This window comes from Vulpes vulpes, chromosome 16 (assembly GCF_048418805.1).
Source record: "Vulpes vulpes isolate BD-2025 chromosome 16, VulVul3, whole genome shotgun sequence".
NCBI lineage: Eukaryota > Metazoa > Chordata > Mammalia > Carnivora > Canidae > Vulpes > Vulpes vulpes.
Genome location: NC_132795.1, coordinates 69,826,163 through 69,846,833, shown reverse-complemented (window position 1 = coordinate 69,846,833; position 20,671 = coordinate 69,826,163). Strand labels below are relative to the sequence as shown.

General features: G+C 38.3%; 1 protein-coding gene across 1 annotated transcript in view; it reads right to left on the bottom strand.

The window, feature by feature from the left end:
- RFX8 (regulatory factor X8) overlaps window positions 1-20,671 on the bottom strand; it is a 237,595-nt gene that overhangs the window by 152,661 nt on the left and 64,263 nt on the right. Inside the window, 1 exon segment of the mRNA XM_072741451.1 lies at window positions 3,261-3,321. Within this exon segment, the coding sequence (XP_072597552.1) occupies window positions 3,261-3,271 (11 nt within the window). The 5' untranslated portion in view covers window positions 3,272-3,321.

Below are 20,671 nucleotides of genomic sequence, written 5' to 3'. Positions count from 1 at the left end.
GAAGAGGCAAAAACAAGAAACTAGAAACCAGGAGGGTATCACAAGAATCAGAACATGAAGCAAGAGGGCCAAGTTAAGATTGTGGCAGTGGGAATAGAAAAGTGGGGTTCAAAGGAATAGCCGCTAAAAAAGAATTAACAGGATGTGTTCAAGTAAATGGATGAAAATGGCAAGAGAGATGAACTTGAAGATGACCCCATTCTAAGCCTGAGTGATGAAAACTGACTGTGCAACCAAAAAAATAGTAAAGACAGGGAAATGCTGGTGTGGATAGAAGGAATGGAGAAGGGAAGTAAAAACACTAAGTTTAACCTTAATCACATGGAATTTATAGTGTGAATAATATGTCCATAGTCACCTGGTAGGAAATATGAAACTATGGTCAGGGCACAAGTCATGGGCCCGTGATTGTAACTCAGGAGTGAGGGGGAGGGTGATCCCACAGGCTCACAGAATCCTATGGAGGGAGACAATGCAGTCAAGAAAGGAGAGGAGTGTGGAGGGGAGTGAGACAAGAACAGAAAAGAGAGTTCAAAGCAGAACATTGGGAAGTGTCTCCCCTTCCAAGTGTGATTTCCTCTCATATGTTTGGGGAAGGGAGTATGTGAGGTGTAGTTGGCCCTTCATTATTATATTCTCCCCACAACCCCTCTCAGTACTACCTTGGGTACTCATACTGCTCTTCATCTCTTAGAGTTCTATGTGTCCTGTTCTTCCTAAATAATTACACCTGGATGTGGTGATGGTGCAGAGATGTCAGCATGTCTCCTTTCTGGGGTATCCTTTATTTATCCATAAAACCACTCAAACAAGGCTCTGGGGCACACTGGAAACTTTATTAAAGTTTTGGGAATAACTACAGGAAATAGTAATGAAGGAAAGAAGAAAACTTACATCTGTATGCTAAATAGATTATTATAACCCAGAATCCTAGAGATAGGGAAAAATGTTACACCTTTCATAGGGTACACTGACTTCTTAGTCTTATTTTCATAACTTGAAACCTATCCTTCTATTTCTCTCCTTAAATAAAAGCACACTTTACTTTTTTTCCTTCTGAGAATCCACTTGGCCCAGAATAGAGATGTGAAATTCTCTACCACTGGACTGTCTCCTTGTTCCATAATGTCACACAACCCAGGGAACACAGGAAGCTATTACATTTCCTAGAGTGTGAGCTAGTCAATTTAGGATCACAGCACAGGTAACTTCAGAACAGTCCACAGAAGGCTTTCCCACTCCAAGTTCAGTCCCTGTTCAAGCATCTTCATGGTGGGAGGTGAGGATAGCCTTCTAAATTTCCTACGGATAACATGAAAGCACAACTTCACATGCCTTTTTCAAGGACAAATAATAATTCTCAGAGCCAATGTAGTCTAATGACACATTAAGGAAGACAAATATTTTCCTAAAGGCAATATAACCTGCAAAAATTTCTCCAGTTTATCATTGAAATAGCTTTTTACATTCCTAAGCAAAACAACTTTTTCCCATTTTTACTCTGCTACTCTAGGACATGCCTAAGGCCCACCTATGAAAAGCTTGGCTTTCTAACAATAGAACCATTTATCTGTCCCCAAAGACCTTGCAGAAACTGAAATTATATTTGTCTTAATAAGCAGTGTGAGAAAAGTAGCCAGCTACAGTGGCAGAGGCATAGTGGTCAGAAATGTGAAAGAATAAGGAAAATAGAATTAGAATTTAGGCCAAAGGAAAAAATTTAAGGGAGAAGTAGGCCATAGTTTCATGTGCTCCTAAGAAACCAAGATAGAAGAAAATGACAAAAGTCATTGCCAACCTAAATGTCATTGATGACCATCTGTACAGGAGTTTCAAAAGAATCATATGGGAGTAGAATAGAAACCACAAGAGTTTTCTCTTCAGGAAAGGCTATCCATGTAAAGAAGAGAAAAGACATGACAGCTTAAGACAGTAGGAGAGTGGGGGTGAGGTTTTATTTAGGTGAAGAATACTTGGGAATGGTTATAAGCAGACGATAGGAGAGATTGAAGACAGCTTTGTCTCTAGTTAATAAAGCAAGGAGAGAAGGAAATTGGGGGAGATAGGAGGTAGAAAACTGAAGCTAGGTTGACAAGAGTTGACTGACTTTATTTTGAGAAAGGAAGGAAATAGACAAAAATATAGAAAGATACAGAAACAAATAATTCAAAAAACAGTATTGAAGTAGAGAGGAGGGCACTGAGAAAGATTTGCTTCCTCAATTGAACAAAAAGCCAAACTGTTTGTTGGGACTGAAGAGCTGAAATTGGCTCAGAAGTTTGAAGATTGTGGCAGAGAACTAATGGCTTCTATGTGGAACTTGAGAGTGGAACAAAAAGAGTGTAATAAAAAAACACCAGATAATTTAGACCAGACTTCACAATGAATACAATTAGAAAAGCAAACAAAATATAAAAAGCAACTACTTGATGGTGATAAAAAACAGTAAGAATTACCCTGCTAGACTCAGAAGATAATCTGAGATGTAAGCTTGATATTTGAATTCCTTTTCCCCTGTGAGTGTTTGCTAATTCCTGCATAGGCATCTGAGCAGTGTTTTTGGCAGCCTTAAAGAATTAGAAGGATAAACATGAGATCCCAAGCCCATGAATATTAGGAGGGAGAGAATCCCTAACGAATTTCCAGTGTTATAAGTGGAGTCTCCATAGGACCATAACCTGGGAAAACTAGAACCAAATGAAGACCAGCAAAAATTGCAGCCTAGCTTCAAACCATATCAATTCCTAAAAGTGTATGATGTGATCCTGGATTACAAAATCTTCCTAGGAACCTGCTGGCAGCAAACATAGAAATTCTTTTTTTTAAAAGATTTTATTTATTTATTCATGAGAGACAGAGAGAGAGAGGCAGAGACACCTGCAGGGAGCCCAACACAGGACTCAATCCCAGGTCTCCAGAATCACACCCTGAGTGGAAGGTGGCACTAAACCACCGAGCCACCCAGGCTGCCCAGTAAACATAGAAATTCTATGAGAAAAAATAATGTAATTATAGACCTCAAAATTTTTCCACAAACAAGTACTCAAATATTATGTCTAGCACACTACTACAATAACCAGACATACCGAGTATCCATCATAATTAATGGTTAAACAAAATGTTTACTATTTTGGAATATTATTTAGCCTTAAAAAGGAAGGAAATTCTGACATATGCTATGACATGGATGAGTCTGAGAACATTACAATAAGTAAAATAAACCAATCACAAAAAGAAAAATACTATATGATTCTACTTACATGAGGTACATGGAGTAGTCAAAATCATGGAGGCAGAAAGTGGAATAGTGGTTGCCAGGAGCTGATAAGAGGTGAGAAATAGAGAGTTGTTGTTTAATGGGTATAGAGTTGCAGTTTTTCAAGATGGAAAGAGGTCTGGAAATGGATGGTGGCAATGGTTGCACAACAATATGAATGCACTGATACCACTGACTGTACACTTAAAAATGTTAAGGTAGCAAATTTTTTATTAGTGTATTTTACTACAACAAAAATTTAGAAATGCAAAGAAATGTATAAATAAAAAAAATAGGGAGAAATTAAGACATTCTCAGATAATCAAAATTTATGAGAGTTTATTGCCGCCTAGACTCATCTTGCAAGAAATTCTATAGGGTGTTCTTCTGGTTGAATTAAAAAGAAACTAGACAGTTACTTGAAGCTGTAAGAAGGAATAAAGATTTCTAGTGAAGATAAATACATGGATAATTATAAAGTCTAATATTATTATAATTATGGTATGTAATTCCACTTTTTAAAAAAGATTTTATTTATTAATTCATGAGAGACACACAGAGAAAGAAAGAGAGGCAGAGACACAGGCAGAGGGAGAAGCAGGCTCCATGCAGGGAACCTGACATGGGACTAGATCTGGGTCTCCAGGATCAGGCCCTGAGCTGAAGGTGGCGCTAAACCGCTGAGCCACCTGGGCTGCCCTGTAACTCCACTTTTTAAAACCATGGTTTAAAGGACAAATTCATAAAAAAAAAAACATTATTGACCATGTAAATGTAAAGATGTAATCTTTGAATTCTAATAACAGAAAGAGGGAAGGGACCTACATTAAGTTTTGTGTGCTATTGAATATAAATTCTTATAAACTCAAATTAGAGTGTTATAACCTTAGAATGTTAAATGTAATCCCTATGGTAATCACAAAGAAAAGAGTTATAGAATACACACATAAGGAAATAAGAAGGGAACTCACTACAAAAATCAACTAAACACAAAAGAAGACAGAATGAAAAAGTGAGGGACAAAAAAAGGTATCAGGTATATAGAAAACAAATAGAATGACAAAACTAAGAGAGTCCTTCCTTATCAGTAATTACTTTAAATTAAATGGAGGAAACTCTCCAATCAAAAGATAAATATTGGCAGAATAGATTTTTAAAAAATGATTCAACTATGTACTATCTATAAAAGATTCACTTTAGATCCAAAGACAGGTTGAAATAGGTTGAAAGTAAAAGGACTGAAAAAGATATTCCCAACAAATATTAACCAAAAGAGAACTAAGGTAGCTATACTAAGAACAAACAAAATAGATTTTAAATCCAAAAGATTGCAAAAGAAAAAGACATTATATATTAATAAAATGTTTAATACAGCAGGAGAATATAACAATGATAAACATTTACATACCCAAGAGATTTTCAAAACATATGAAGCAAAAATTGAAAGAATTTAAGGGAGAAATAGAAACTTTTATAATAATACTTATAGACTTGAATGTTCTACTTTAAATAATGGATTGAAAAACCATACAGAAGATAAGTAAGGATATAGGGGACTCGTATAACACAATAAACCACCTAGACCTAACAGATATATAGAATATTCCATGGAACAACAGCAGAATACATATTCTTCTCAAGAACACGAGACATTCTCTAGGATAAACCATATGTTAGTCTACAAAACAAGCCTCGATAGATTTAAAAAGATAGGTATCATATAAAGTATCTTCTCCAGCCATTATGGGATGAGGATAGAAATTGGCAACAGGGCCAGCCCTGGTGGCTCAGCGGGTTTGGCGCCGCCTCCAACCCACGGCGTGATCCCGGAGACCCCAGAATCCAGTCCCACGTCGGGCTCCCTGTGTGGAGCCAGCTTCTCCCTCTGCCTGTGTCTCTGCCTTTCTCTCTCTCTCTGTGTCTCTATGAATAAATAAATAAAATGTTAAAAAAAAGAAAAGAAATTGGCAACAGAAGTAAAATGAAAATTCATAAATATGTGGAAACTAAACAACATTCTTAAACAACCAGTGGGTCAAAGAAGAAATCACAAGGGAAATGAGAAAATAAGGTGAGAAATGTACGAAAGCAAATGTTTACTGAATGTCACGCCAGGCCCTTAGATGGCATTGTCTCATTTGACCTCCATGAGAGCCCTCAAAGGAGGGGACTTCCCCTGGCCCAGTGTATTCATGAGGGAATGGAGTCCCAGTGAGGTTAGAAACAAGAAAATGAAAATAAAGCATGCCAAAACTTATGGGATGCAGCAAAAAGAGTGCTCAGAAGGAAATTTATAGCAGTAAATGCCTATATTTAAAAAAGAGAGAGAGAGAAAGGTCTCAAATCAATGGCTTAACTCTGCACCTCAACATGATAAAGGCCATATGGGAAAACCCCACAACCCATCATACCCAATGGTAAAATAGTGAAAGCATTTCCCCTAAGATCAGAAACAAAACAAGGATGCTCACTTTCATCACTATCATTCAGTATCATACAGCAAGCCCTACTAGCCAGAATAATTAGGCAAGACAAAGAAATAAAAGATATTCAAATTAGAAAAGAAGTAAAATTATCTTTGTTCTAAGATGACATGATCTTAAATGTAGAAAACTCTAAAGATACAGAAAACTTTAAGTGCAAAGAAACAAATTCAGCAAAATTGCAGGACATATCATCAACACTCGAAAGTCAGTTTTATTTCCTTTTGCTGGTAATAAATAATTATGACAGAAAACTTAAAAACAATTCCATTTACAATAACACAAAAAAAGAATAAGACACTAGGAACTAGTTTAACCAAGGAGGTGAAAGACTTGTACATTGAAAACTATGGAACATAGCTGAAATAAATTAAAAGAGATCTAAATAAAAGGAAAGACATTTCTTGTCCATGAATTAGAAGACTTAGTATTAACTAAGTCTTAATATGGGTGACACTACCCAAAGTTCAGTGCAATCTCTATCATAACCCCAATAGTGTGTCTGTGTGTATATATTTACTTATTTTTTGCAGAAATGGAAAAGTTGGTTCTAAATTCATATGGAATTTCAAGAGCTCTGAGTAGCCAAAACAACTTGAAAGAGAACAAAGTTGGAAAACTTAATGCTTCCTAAAGTCAAAATGTACTACAAAGCTATGATTATCAAAACTGTGTAATTGGTATTGGCATAAGGATACACCTAGATCAAATGAATAGAATTGAAAATATAGAAATACCTTTTATTTTGGTCCTTTGATATTCAACAAGGACCATTCAGTGGAGGAAAATGTAGTTTTTTCAACAAATGGTGCCAGGAAGATTGACTATCCACATGCAAAAGAATCAGTTGGAACCTTCCTTTAGACTATATACAAAAACTAATTCAGTGGGGCACCTGGGTGGCTCAGTTGGTTAAGCACCTGCCTTCAGCTCAGGTCATGATCCCAGAATCCTGGGATCAAGGCTCCCTACTCAGTGAAGAGCTTGATTCTCCCTCTCCCTCTACTGCTTGTGCCCTCTGTCTGTCAAATAAGTAAATAAAATCTTTAAAAAAATTAACTCAGAATGGATCAAAGACCTATTAAACCATCAAACTCTTAAACTAGGAATAAATCTTCCTTGGATTTGGCAATGGTTTCTTAAGTATGACACCAAAGTAACAGGCAAGGGTGCTTGGCTGGCTCAGCTAGTAGAGTATGTGATTCTTGATCATGAATTTAAGTCCCACCTTGGGTGTGGAGCTACTTAAAATAAAAACAAAAAACCAAAAGCATGGGCAACAAAAGAAAAAAATCAGATAAATTGGACATCACGAAAATTAAAAACTTTCATGCATCAAAGAACACTATTAATAATGAAAAAAGACAAGAAAAAAGCAATGGAATGATAGTAAATATTTACAAAGTACATATGTGACGAGAATTCAATATCCAGAATATATAAATAACTCCTACAACTAAAAAAAAAAAAAACCAATCAACCCATTTTTGAAATGGGCAAAAAAGGGGCACCTGGGTGGCTCAATCAGTTAAGCATCTAACTCTTGATTTTGGCTCAGTTTATGATCTCAGGGTCAGCAGATGGAACCCCAAGTTGGGCTCCACACCTAGCGCAGAGTCTGCTTGTCCCTCTCCTTCTGCTTCTCCCCTTTCTCTCTCTGCTTGCACCATCTCCTCTCCAATCTCTCTCTCAAATAAATAAATAAAATCTTTAAAAATAATAAAATGGGCAAAAAAGATACTCAAATAACCAATGAACACATGAAAATATGTTCAACATCATTATTCATTAGGGAAATGCAAATCAAACCCACAATGAGATACCACCTCAGATACCTATGGCTATAATAAAAACAAACAAAATCAGAAAATAACAAGTGTTGACAAAGATGTGGAAGGATTGTAACCCTTGTACTTTACTGGTAGGAATATAAAATGGTGCAGCAGCTTTGGAAGACAGTTTGGTGGTTCCTTAAAAAGTTAAACATAGAATTACGTTATATAATTCCACTCCTATATATATCTCAAAGCAAAACAGGGACTCAGGTACTTGTTCATTAATGTTCATAGTAGCATTATTGATATTAGCCAAAAAGTGGAAAAAAAAAAAACAAGTGTCCTTCAACAAATGGATGGATGTTTTATATTCAGGGTTCTCTAGAGAAACAATAGGAGATGATAGATAGATGACAGATAGATGGATACAGAGATACATAAATATAAAGGGATTTATTATAAGATATTGGCTTACATGATTATGGAGGCTGAGAAGTCCCATGGTCTACTATCTGTAAAGCTAAACAACCAGGAAAGCTGGTGGTATAGCTGAAAGATTTAAGAGCTAGAGAGCCAGTGGTATAGATTTCAGTTCAAGTCTGAAGGCCTAAGAACTAGGAGTGCTAAGGGAAGGAGACCAATATCCCAACTTAATCAGTTAAGCAAATTCCTTCCATTGGCCTTCTGTTCTACAATGGCTCTCAACAGATTGGATGATGCCCACCTACACTGGGGAGGGCCATCTGTTTTATTCAGTCCATTAATCTAAATGTTAACCTACTCAAGAAACACCTTTACAGACACACCCAGATACAATGAGATACCTGGCATCCATGGCACAGTCAAATTGATACATATAACTAACCATTACAATAAGTAAACAAAATATAATGTATACATGCAATGGATATTATTTAGCCACAAAAAAGTAATGAAGTTCTGTTCTTTCCCTGCCATTGTGGAGTCACATGCACCTCTACATGTGCCATGTAGAGGCCCAGGTGCACCAAGATTCAGCTCCACCCATAACCCACTGCCATGGCCAAGGAAAGCATTGCTACTTAGGGTGTAATGGGTGTTTAATACTGCTTTACAAGAGGCACTGAAGGGGATCCCTGGGTGGCGCAGCGGTTTAGCGCCTGCCTTTGGCCCAGGGAGCAATCCTGGAGACCTTGGATCAAATCCCACATCGGGCTCCCAGTGCATGGAGCCTGCTTCTCCCTCTGCCTGTGTCTCTGCCTCTCTCTCTCTCTCTCTCTCTGTGACTATCATAAATAAATAAATAAAAATAAAAATAAAAAAGTATTAAAAAAAAAAAAACAAGAGGCACTGAAGAACACCCTCATCCACCATGGCCTAGCACGTGGAATTCAAAAAGCTGCCAAAGCCTTAGACAAGCACCAAGCCCATCTTTGTGTGTTTGCATCATATGTGATGAGCCTATGTATGTCAGGTTGGTGGAGGCCCTTTGTGCTGAACACCAAATCAACCTAATTAAGGTTGATGACAACAAGAAACTAGAAGAATGAGTAGGCCTGTAAAACTGACAGAGTTAAAACCCCACAAAATTGTTGGTTGCAGTTGTGTGGTAGTTATCGTCTATGGCAGAGTCTCAGGCCAAGGATGTTATCAAGGAATACTTCCAATACAAAAAATGAATAAATTAAAAACTTGGTTTTTGTTTCTCAAAAAAAAAGTCATATAACATAAGTGAAACATGAAAATATTAGGCTAAGTAAAATAAGCAGATATAAAAGGACTAATACTATATATGATTCTTCTTATATGAGATATCTAGATTAGGCAAATTCATAGAAAATAGATCAGAGATTGTCATATGCTGGATGGAGGTGGAATGGGGAGTTATTTCTCAGTGGGTACAGAGTTTCTGTTTGGGGCGATGAAAAAAATTGGAACCAGATAGTACTGATGGTGTATGTATAATTAATGATACTGAATTGGGGGCACCTTGGTGGCTCAATTGGTTAAGCATCTGTCTTTGGCTCGGGTCATGATCCCAGGGTCCAGGGATCAAGTCCCATATTGGGCTCCCTGCTCAGTGGGGAGTCTGCTTCTCTCCCTCCCTTCCCCCTACCTCCTGCTTGTGTTCTCTCTCTCTCTCTCTCTTTCACTCTCAAATAAATAAATAACATTTATTTTATTTATTGTCTAAGGTTTGGCAGCTTTTCAAATTCCATGTTGCAACCACATGATTTACAAAGAGGGCTGAGCCGCAGCCTTGGAAAGGGAACTCCATTTCCAAGTTTGTACTTTCTTGGATACTGTCCTTCAGCTCTTGGTGTCCTTTAACATTATCTCTACATCTTCATAGTTATTGTCCTATCATGGTTTAATAATTCTTTATATTGAACTTTCTCTGTTTAAATTATTTGTATAGTTTCTCATCGGGAATGACTGGTTGCAGACTGATACAAGTACTTACAAAATATATCTATGGTAAACATCATATTTAATGGTTAATGCTGAAAGTTTTCCCCTTTGAGATCAAGAACAAGACACAAATGCATGCTATCGCCCCTTCCATGCCATACTGTACTAGTCACTGTAATATGATAAGAAAAAAAGGACATATGGATTGGGAAGAAAGAAAGGAAATTTTCATTATTCACAGATAGTAATGATAATGTACATTATAAAAGTCCAAATGATCTATTCATTATTAGAACATATGTAATTAGCAAGATTACCAGATACAAAGTCAACTACAAAAATCAATGATACTTATATCATTTATATAATGATATAATTATATGTATAGTTATTAATATAATTTATTTCTAATATAATTATATAAGAAAAAGAAACTTTAAAAATACCATTAACAAAAACATAAAAATATTAAATACTTAGCAATAAATGTAACAAAATGTGCAAAAAACTGTAAGACATTGTGAAAAATTGAAGAGATCTTAAAAAATGGAAATACAAGTTTATGAAATCATAGACTCAATATTGTGAAGACGTCAATTCTTCCCCAAAACTGATGAGTAGATTCAAGACAATTATAATAAAAATTCTTACAAGTTTTTTGTCGTTGTTTGTATAGGAAACTGACAACCTTATTTTTAACATTTATATGGAAATGAAAAATTAAGAGCCAAGACACTTTGAAGGAGAAAAACAAGGAAGAAGACTTGTTCTATCAAATATCCAGACTGATTATAAAGGTAAAACAATTAAAATAGTATGGCACTGGCATAAACATAGAGAAGAATGGAACAGAATAGAGTCCCAGAACAGACAAACATGAAAAGTTTGTCACTGCAGAGAGTGGGTGAACCATACTATTAAAAATAGATTGTGCTGAGGAAACTGGATATCCGTGTGATAAAAAAAAAAGAAACTTGGTCCCCATTTCACTCCATATAAAAACCAATTTCAGATAAACTACAGATTGAAATGTGAAAAGCAAACAATAGTCAAAAATTATTTTAATAATACTTTTTAAACTATAAGAAAAATAGGAAAATACCTTTATGACCTCAAGATAGGGGAATATTTCTTACACAGCTATAAAAACCACTAACCAAAGGAAAAGATTGATACACAGGGCTACATTAAAGTAAGAACTTCTATTTATCAAAAAATGCTCTTCAACCAGTTTGTACCCAAAAGAATTCTACAAACTCCAAAATGAAAAATAGACAACTCAATGAACAAATGAGAAAATAAACAAGAATAAGTATTCAATGAAAGAAAATATCCATGGTCCCAAAACATAGGAAATGGGGCCTACCTCATTAGTAATTAGAGAAATGAAAATTAAAACTACAATGAGATATCATTACACTGACAACACTAAATGTAAGTGTGGATGTGAAACACTGGAACCCTTGTTGACTCCTGGGGATGGGGGATGTATGTAAATTCCAATCACAAAATCGGGAGCTAGCTGGATTTCTCGCTCATATTTCTCGCTAATCATTCCATGATTCAGAATTCACTCCGAGGTGGAATTCCTAACAAAAATACCGGCACATGGGCAGCCCCGGTGGCGCAGCGGTTTAGCACCGCCTGCAGCCCGGGGTGTGATCCTGGAGACCTGGGATCGAGTCCCACATCAGGCTCCCTGCATGGAGCCTGCTTCTCCCTCTGCCTGTGACTCTGCCTCTCTCTCTCTCTCTCTCTGAATAAATAAAAAATAAAATCTAAAAAAAAAAAAAATACTGGCACATGGGCACCAAAAGATATGCACAAGAATGTCCACAGCAGCACTGCTCAAACTAACTCCACACTGGAAGCAACCCAAGTAGCCAACAATTGCAGAAGGGATAAAGAAATTATGTAGGCAGAGTGGGGCACAATGAGTAAAGGGAATCATAAGATATAAACTTTCAGTTATAAAATAAGTAAATTGGGGCATCTAGGTGGCTCCATCAGTTAAACGTCTAACTCTTGATTTTGGCTTAGGTTATGATCTCAGGGTCATGAGATGGAGCCCTGCATCAGGCTCTATGCTCAGCAGGGAGGCTGCTTTCTAGCTCACTCTCCCTCTGTCTCTCCCACCACCCTCCCCATGTTCTCTCTCTCTAAAATAAAGAAATCTTTTAAATAAATAAATAAATAAATAAATAATAAGTCATGGGGATGTAATGTACAGCATGCTAACTATAATAATACTGTATTGCACATTTGAAAGTTGCCAAGAGAGCAAATCTTAAAAGTCCTCATCAGAAAAAAAAAGAAAAAGAATGTTTGTAGCTGTGTATGATGATGAATGTTAACTAGACTTGTGGTGATAATTTCACAATGTATTCAAATATCAAATCATTATGTTGTATATCTGAAACTAATACAATGTTATATGCAAATTAGTCAATGATATCTTAATAAAAAATAATAAAATTATGGTATAGTTATATAATGAAATAATATACAACATTGAAAATGAATGCACTGTAGCTTCTTGCAATGGCATGAATTTCATAACATAATAATAAGTCAAAGAAGCCACAAACACACAATATATGTACACTCTATAATTCCATTTATATGAAGTTCAGAAAATGAGCAAAATGAAATTATAGTGTTTAACAGTACATGTTTAAGTGGTAAAAGTATTAAAAAAGGCTAGGAAATTATTACTATGACCTTTAGGATAGTGCTTACTTTAGAAAAAGACAAAGTACCAGTGATCAAGATGGGTTGTGATGAGGACTTCAGGGTGTTGAAACATTCTAGTTTTTGACCCAAGTGGTCATCACTTAGAGGTTAATTCTGAGAATTCATTGAGCTGTATATTTTTTCATAAATGTCTGTAATATTTCATCTTTAAAGGCTTAAAGGAGGGGTGCCTGGGTGGCTCAGTTGGTTGAGCATCTGACTCTTGGTTTTGGCTCAGGTCCTGATCTCAGAGTTGTAGGATGGAGCCCCAGACCCAGTTCCACACTTAGTGAGGAGTCTACTTCAGGATTCTCTCTCCCTCAGTCCCTCACCACACCCTGCTCTTGCGCATGCTGTTTCTCAAATAAATAAATAAATAAATAAATAAATAAATAAATAAATAAATCTTTTTAAAAAAATGTAAAGGGTTAAAAGAACAGATGACTGCCTGACAGCACAGGGGACCCAGTAGATAGCACCACATTTTAGTAAGTCCTATATGTAGCAACTTTTGCCGTGTATAGGAGCCTAGGAATGAGAGATGCAGAGAAGGAGTATGGCAATGACCCAGGATCGGGACTGGTTTGTCAAGACTCTAGAAGGCTGGCAGGGCAGGGTGGGGAGAGGAAATCACATATCCTTGAAATTGCAGTCCCTGAAGCAGACATTCAGGCAGACATAAATTCAATTAGTCAAATGCCCCTAGGAGAATAGAAAGCCAAAAGACCAAAGATCATGGTGAGGGAGAAGGGTAAGTTCATAGACATGAGAGTCTGGAAGAAATAAAGGGTATTAGACACAGAAGGAGAGCTTCAGTGAACACTGCAGTAAAATGTAGTGTATTGATACCCTGTGCACAGAAACAAGGATCTTTTAGCTTAGCATTCATTCATTTATTCATTCATGTATTTATTGAATATCAGGAACCATTCTACATGGCATAGAGAAAACAAGAAATTCTAAGACAATTCTCTTTAGTTTTAAGTAAGATAAGACACACACTCATGAATGTTTAACTTATAGCTCAAGATTCCACTGCCCTAGGGATAATGCCCCAACTCACCCCTACACACAGCATACAAGCTCCACCCCAGTTTGGCCCCTTGCAAGTGGCATCTCCCATTGGTCTGCTTTTCCCCAGAGTAGCTCATTTTCACTGATCCTGTGACCATATGACAGGCACAGTTCTATGCACTTTATTTATTCTTACAATGACTTTAAGAGGTTGGTACCATTATTATCCACACTGTTCAGGTGAGGTAACGAGCTCAGAGAGGTTAAGTAACTTGTTCATGTTCACAAAAGCTTATAGGCAGTAGGGCCAGAATTCCAGATCTGGCTCCAGAGCATCTGCTCTCCACAACTACAACTGACCCACAGCTATCTTTTTTGTTCCCTGACAAGTCCAAACCCTTTCATGTCTCTGTAGCTTTGGATTTCTCCCTGTTGTCTTCCCTACAAATCCATCAAGAAGGCTGCCACTTCAGTGCAGCCTTCCATGGCCACCACCAGAGGGTGAATTTCTCCCTTCCTCCTCTATAGCCTCATCTCTCATGGGCCTCTCCTAACTCCTAACATGTCCCTACATGTCCTCAAGGGCAGGAACTTTGACTTGTCAATATGTCTTCTCCAGAATCTGACACACATGAGATCATAGGAAATGCTGAATTGGATCCAAAGAAAAATCTAAGTCTTAAATAAGTGGAGTCAATACTGAGAGTCATAAAAGTTAGAAGAGAGCCCCCTGAAGTCTGAGGTAGCCCAGGGAAGTCTTCTGAAAGGAGTAGCCCCTAGCTAGACTGTAAAGGAAAAACAAAACCTGTAACACTGGGGATGATCAAGAGGGTGACCATGGTGGGAAAGAGTATGTGCATAGGCCTAGAGACTCCAATGCACAGGGTGTCCTTAGAAGTTGATCTTTAAACCAAACTTACCAGAACACAGGCTGCAGGTAAAATAATCAGGGATCAAGAGGCAAGAATATCAAACTCCCAATATAAGTAGCTACCCTAGCAACTCAAGTTCTTCTTACGTCAATCCAGAAAACAAGAATACTTCTGAGTACAAGACATTTGGAGAGGGAAGCCTAAGTGGCGTAGTGGTTGAGTGTCTGCCTTCAGCTCAGGGCGTGATCCTGAGGTCCTGGGATCGAGTCTCTCATCAGGCTCCTTGTGGGGAGCCTGCTTCTCCCTCTGCCTGTGTCTCTGCCTTGCTCTGTGTGTCTCTCATAAAAAAAAAAAATAATAAATAAATAAATAAATAATCTTTTTTTTAAAAAGACAGAGAAAAAAATTAATCGGACTTAGAATTTTTTGATTCTATTGAATAATATGGTACACAATTAACTGCAAGGTTGGAACTGCTCTGAATTTGCAACTGTTGTAAATAAATAAGTATCAGTATACAGAGATTTCACTGCATTTCTTTTGCAACAGGCCATCTGGGTTGTTGTCATCAATCAGGGCCTACCCTGAGATCTAAATGATGCCCATCCATGCTAACCACAAGCTCCTCCCCAAGATTCTCCTAGTCGTGGTACAAACAGTCCTGCCATGTGCAGGCTCCTGTCAAGAAAGAGGTACTAACCATCCAAAAGGAAGGGCAGCCCCAGTGGCTTGGCACTTTAGCACCGCCTTCAGCCCAGGGTGTGATCCTGGAGACTGAGGATGGAGTCCCGTGTCAGGTTCCCTGCATGGAGCCTGCTTCTCCCTCTGCCTGTGTCTCTGCCTCTCTCTCTCTCTCTCTGTCTCTCATGAATAAATAAGTAAAAATAAAATCTTAAAAAAAAACATCCAAAAGGAATATTTCTTGAGGCAGACAGAGGGTGGATTTCTATGTGGTCTCTTTTGGGGGGAGCCTGGAAAATATATGCCACCAGGTTTGGGTTAATGATAGAATGTCTTTGCAAACTAGACTGAATGGATTAGGAAGGTTGAGCTCTACTATCTGGATTATATCTCCTATCCTGTTTGCTCTTTGCTCTTTGCTCTTATTATCACCTTTCTTTTAAGTGAATGAGAGGAACATAAGGAACGTATAGATACTATTTTCAACACATGTTACAAAAAAAAAACTCTTCATTACCCTTCGTAAGACCCCAGGCCCATCAGAACTTCCTTAAAGTGTGTGAGAGAAGGCCCACCTGCCTGCCTATCACTTAAAGAAAATAAAATTTAGGTAGTTAAGGTTGTCGTCATGTGAGAAAATCTTTCCTTTTACTCCTACATATTTGCCTTAGATTCTTCACAAATAAAAACAACACAACATTTCATTGGCACTACTAAATCTACAAATTATCTTAATGATCTTGATCTCGTTTAAATTCATTTTGCAAATGGGCATTGTTCTTTGAGTTTTATTGATTGCCTATGATCACCAAGTTACTAAGTCATAGTGCCAGGCCCGAGTCTAGGACTTCAGACATATAAGACTTCTAGGACTTCTAGGGCCACAGACATATAAGTTTTTGCTGTATAATTTATATACTCCAATTTGGAGTTTTCTTATAACTTATAAGTGTTTTCTCATGATTCAAACTTACATTTTTATGTAATCTTATAGGGCTTGAGTTGAGTAGCAGCTGACTCATTGATATCATGTTACATTTTGCAGACTCTTAATTAAATATTTATTTCAATTTCAATATTTTATCCTCATGTTTAGGAGCCAATACATTTTTTTTTTCCAGGTCTGAAATGTTGCCGTGGGTCCTTGAAAGGTCATGGGCCCCAGGCAACAAGCCAAGAATGCTTCACGACAGAAAGAGCCCTGTTCTGGCTGCTGTGCCACTCAGCGCCTAGCACAGGAGTGTGATGTGAGCACAGGGTTAGAAGCTGGAATACAGAAGGCAGGTAAAGGCGGCTATCACAGATTGAGCCGGTTGGAGCTGAAAGGGCAGAGTCTAGTCCATCTCTGGCCTTGTAGCAAGCTACGTGGACCTTCTCTGGATAATCTGCTGTCGGCATTCTGGAATAGGCTGTGCCCTTACATTAAATGATACTATTAATCCACAGAGGTAAGCAGCATCCAGAGAAACTTCAATGATCAAAGGAAGAGTTTATTCTATACACATATATTTTTTATTCTGTATATTAATAGAGCTCTCCCTAAAACAAATCTCACAGGATTCAGGGATTCTGGTCTTGACTGACCTCATCACCAAAAAGCCCCAACCCCAGGGAGAGCTGGGATCAGAGAGGATCTCAACAAAGAGCAGAGAGCCCCTCCTTCTGTTGCCATGGGGACGTGGGGACTCCTTCCACCAACCAAGCCTGGGATTAAAGCAATTCCTACTGAAACTCCTACTGGGTGGCCTTGCTTTGGAAGCAACATATTCCCAATAATCCTGAGTAAGTTGTTTTTGTAAAATGCATTTTTAAATGCACAGGCCAGGAAAATCTAACTACTTAAAGGCATACTGCCCAAATCCTTTTAGAAAGAAAGAAAGAAATCTTCAATACTGTAAGCAGTCACTCCTTAAATTCTCTTTTTCAGATGTCCACATTTTGTGTTCTGCAGAGTTTTATTAAATTAGAACACATTACCACAGTACTTGCTAAAAACATATTGCATCAGGCCTTGTAATTTAGAAAGAAAAATGAGTTGTTTGTGCCATGCCACCTTTCTTCAGTAATTGAAACAAATTTGAAGATGTGGAAAAACCTGGGGATTCAGGAGAAGCTCTTCACTCATCTATTCCTCTAGTTGCCATGGAGAACAACAGATTTAAAGGCACCTTTAAATAAAGCCAGCCCTAAGCCTAAACTTTACTTCACTTCTTGAGTGAGGAAGAACACTAAGGGGGTGGGAAACAAGTCTCTTTGCTGCTCTAAACAGCAAGTAATCTGAGGAACACACGCGTGAACCTTGTGTTTATTCAGAAGAGACATTCATGTGGGAGACAGCAAGCAGTCCTGGAGCAGTGCACCCACCAGAACTTTCCAGGGCTTCCCTTTCATGCTCAGGATTGTTTCTGATCTGCAGAGCTATAGGCTTCTGAGAGCTGGTTCTCTCTCCATGTTCATCAGGCTTTATTTACCAAATATTCCGCTTCTTTGGACCCACTGGTCCTGGAGCTCCCAAGAACATGGCCTGCCCTTTCTCACTGCCTACAAATAGCTTCCTTTGACCCATCTGTCCAACTTCCCCTCTCCACCTTCCAATTTCTTCTAGAAACTCTCATTCCCTGGAAACCCCCTTCGTTCTCATTACCTTAACAAAAGATTAAGGTAAGATTATTAGCTATTATTAGCTAATAATAATAATGATAGACGTTTATTATGCACCTATGAAGCACTTAACATAGATTGTCTCATTTTATCTTCCAGCAACCTTGAGATAGATCCTATTTCTACCCCCATTTTACAGAAAACGAAATAGTCTTAGGAAGCACAAGTGACTTGGCCACACAACTGGCAAGTAGCAGAATAAGAGTTCAACCCAGACTGTCCAACTCCAGAGTATCGACTCATTTTGTCTATCTAATCATTCATTCATTTATCCAACCAGTATTTATTGAGCCCTCACTATATGCCATGCCTTGTTCAGTATAGATAGCAATGATGAAGCCCCTTTCTAAAATAGGGGCTGTGGAGAAAACATTTCAAGGAATAGAGCAGTGGTCTTCAAACTTGAGTGTGCATGAGCTCACCTGGGGGGCTTGTTGAATCACAAATTGCTGGGCCACATTCTCAGAGTTCCTTATCCAGCAGGTCTGGAGTAGGGCCCAGGAATTTGAATTCCTAACAAGCTCCCAGGTGAGGCTGATATTGCTGGTCTGGGACTGTGCTTGGAGAATCACTGAGGTAGGGAGTAACTGGATTGGAGTGGGGAGTGGGAAAGCCTCTCTCAGGATGTGTGGCAGTTGAGCTGAGACCTGAATAAAGAAACAAGTAAACCACCAGAAGATATGACGAAGCAGAAGGTACCAAAAGTGCAAAGTCCTTAGGGCAGAAATGAACTCTGGGCATTGGAAGGACAAAAACAAAGATCTGCTGGGCATTGAATGAGGGAAAGAAGAGAGACAGACAAGAACCAGTTTCGACCCAACACAGTTCAGTTATTTCTTTTCCTCTTGCTCTGCTAAATGATGCTCTTTTTAACATGAAAATTAAAATGTCTTTAGTCAACAAAATAGTGACAATTAGTTGACTTGAAAAATAAAGATCCAGGGACGCATGGGTGGCTCAGCGCTTGAGTGTCTGCCTTTGGCTCAAGGCATGATCCCGGATTCTGGGAATCGAGTCCCACATCGGGCTCCTTGCATGGAGCCTGCTTCTCCTGCCTCTGCCTGTGTCTCTGTCTCTCTTTCTGTGTCTCTCATGAATAAATAAATAAAATCTTTAAAAAAAAATAAAGATCCAATATAAGATTACTTTAAATGGCACCTCCTATGACACATTTAAAATATGAATTCAGTTCCATTTTAAATTGTAATTTTTCAAGCAAAAATAATCTATTGTGTTATACACAATGTATACTAGTGTTGTATCTTATTTAATTATATATTTTTAATCCGGGCAATTTGTCAAATCTGCAAGTTGTTGCAAAAATCAAAGACAGGATCCATGCCTTTTCTTTCCTCATTCTTCCACCTCTAGAGTTTTTCAAATACAAATATGCCTAGAAGTGAACTCCTATAACAGGCTCCCTGGAAAGGGACATGTATTAAGGAAAGTGATCTAGGTGAACCTCGTGTTCTCATCAGAATCCCTTGTCCACTCTGGTCCCTGAGGTGCAGGAGTGCCAACTGGGACAGGATGAGGTCTTGGCTTCTGTTGGATTCTCAGCCAGGGTGAGAATCTTTTACAGGAAAATTGGCTCCCTCTTTCTCTCAGCAGATACCCTTGGAGCTGCTTTTGCAGCAAGGTCTTTACTATCATTCTTTGCTTTAGATCTGTTCTAATGAAGCAGTGATGTTCTGCATGATTGGCAAAGATAGCCTGTTCATTTCATTTCTTAAAACACATAGGAGTGGGCAGCCTGGGTGGCTCAGCAGTTTAGCGCCACCTTCAGCCCAGGGTGTGATCCTGGAGACCAGGATCGAGTCCCACGTCAGGCTCCCTTGCATAGAGCCTGCTTCTCCCTCTGCCTGTGTCTCTCTGCCTCTCTCTCTCTCTCTCTCTGTATGTCTCTCATGAATAAATAAATAAAATCTTAAAAAAAAAAACACATAGGAGTGATCAAGCATTCTGAATTTCCTAAATATTGCACTGTTGATGCCTGGAGCATCCAGAAATTACTGTTGGTGAGTGTTGTGGGCTGAATAGTGTTCTCCAAAATTCATATATTGAAGTCCTAGCCCCTAGTACCTCAGAATGTGACTGTATTTAGAGACAGAGTCTTTAAAGAGACAATTAAGGTTAAATGAAGCCAGTGGGGTGGGCCCCATTCCAATATAATTGGGGTCCTCATAAGAAAAAGAGATTAGGAAACAGACATTTCAGACAGAGTGGTGATCATCTACAAGCCAAGGGGGCTGGCCTCAGAAGAAATCAACCCTTATGACACCTTGCTTTAGAGTTCTGGCCTCAAGAATGATGAGGAAATAGATTGTTGTTTAAGCCACCCAGTCTGTGGTTCTTTGTCATGACAGCCCTAGCACACTAATATAGTGAGTGTTGGATCACAGCTGGTCCCATCTAAGCCACTAAGAGTTTGAAGAGTTGGATCTTCTGAGAACCAACACTATGTGTTTATAGAGATTCTTATAGAAACTTTGTTACATTTTCATTCCATGCTTTAAAATTTTTTCCCTCTATAAAATAAAAATTAAGAAAACCAGGTCCCTTGGGGTGCTTGGATGGTTCAGTTGGTAGAAACTTTGACTCCTGATCTCAGGGTCATGAGTTGAAGCCCCAAATCAAGTGTGGAGGAATAAAAGGAGGAGGAGGAGGAGGAGTTACAACAAAATTCTAGGCAAAACCCTTGAAGAGTCCAGCTTGGGTCATCTGCTAATTTCTAAACAAATCATTGTAGCCAGGATGGTAGAGTACTCTGGGCCACATGCCCACCTCTGGGACTGAGAAATGAGG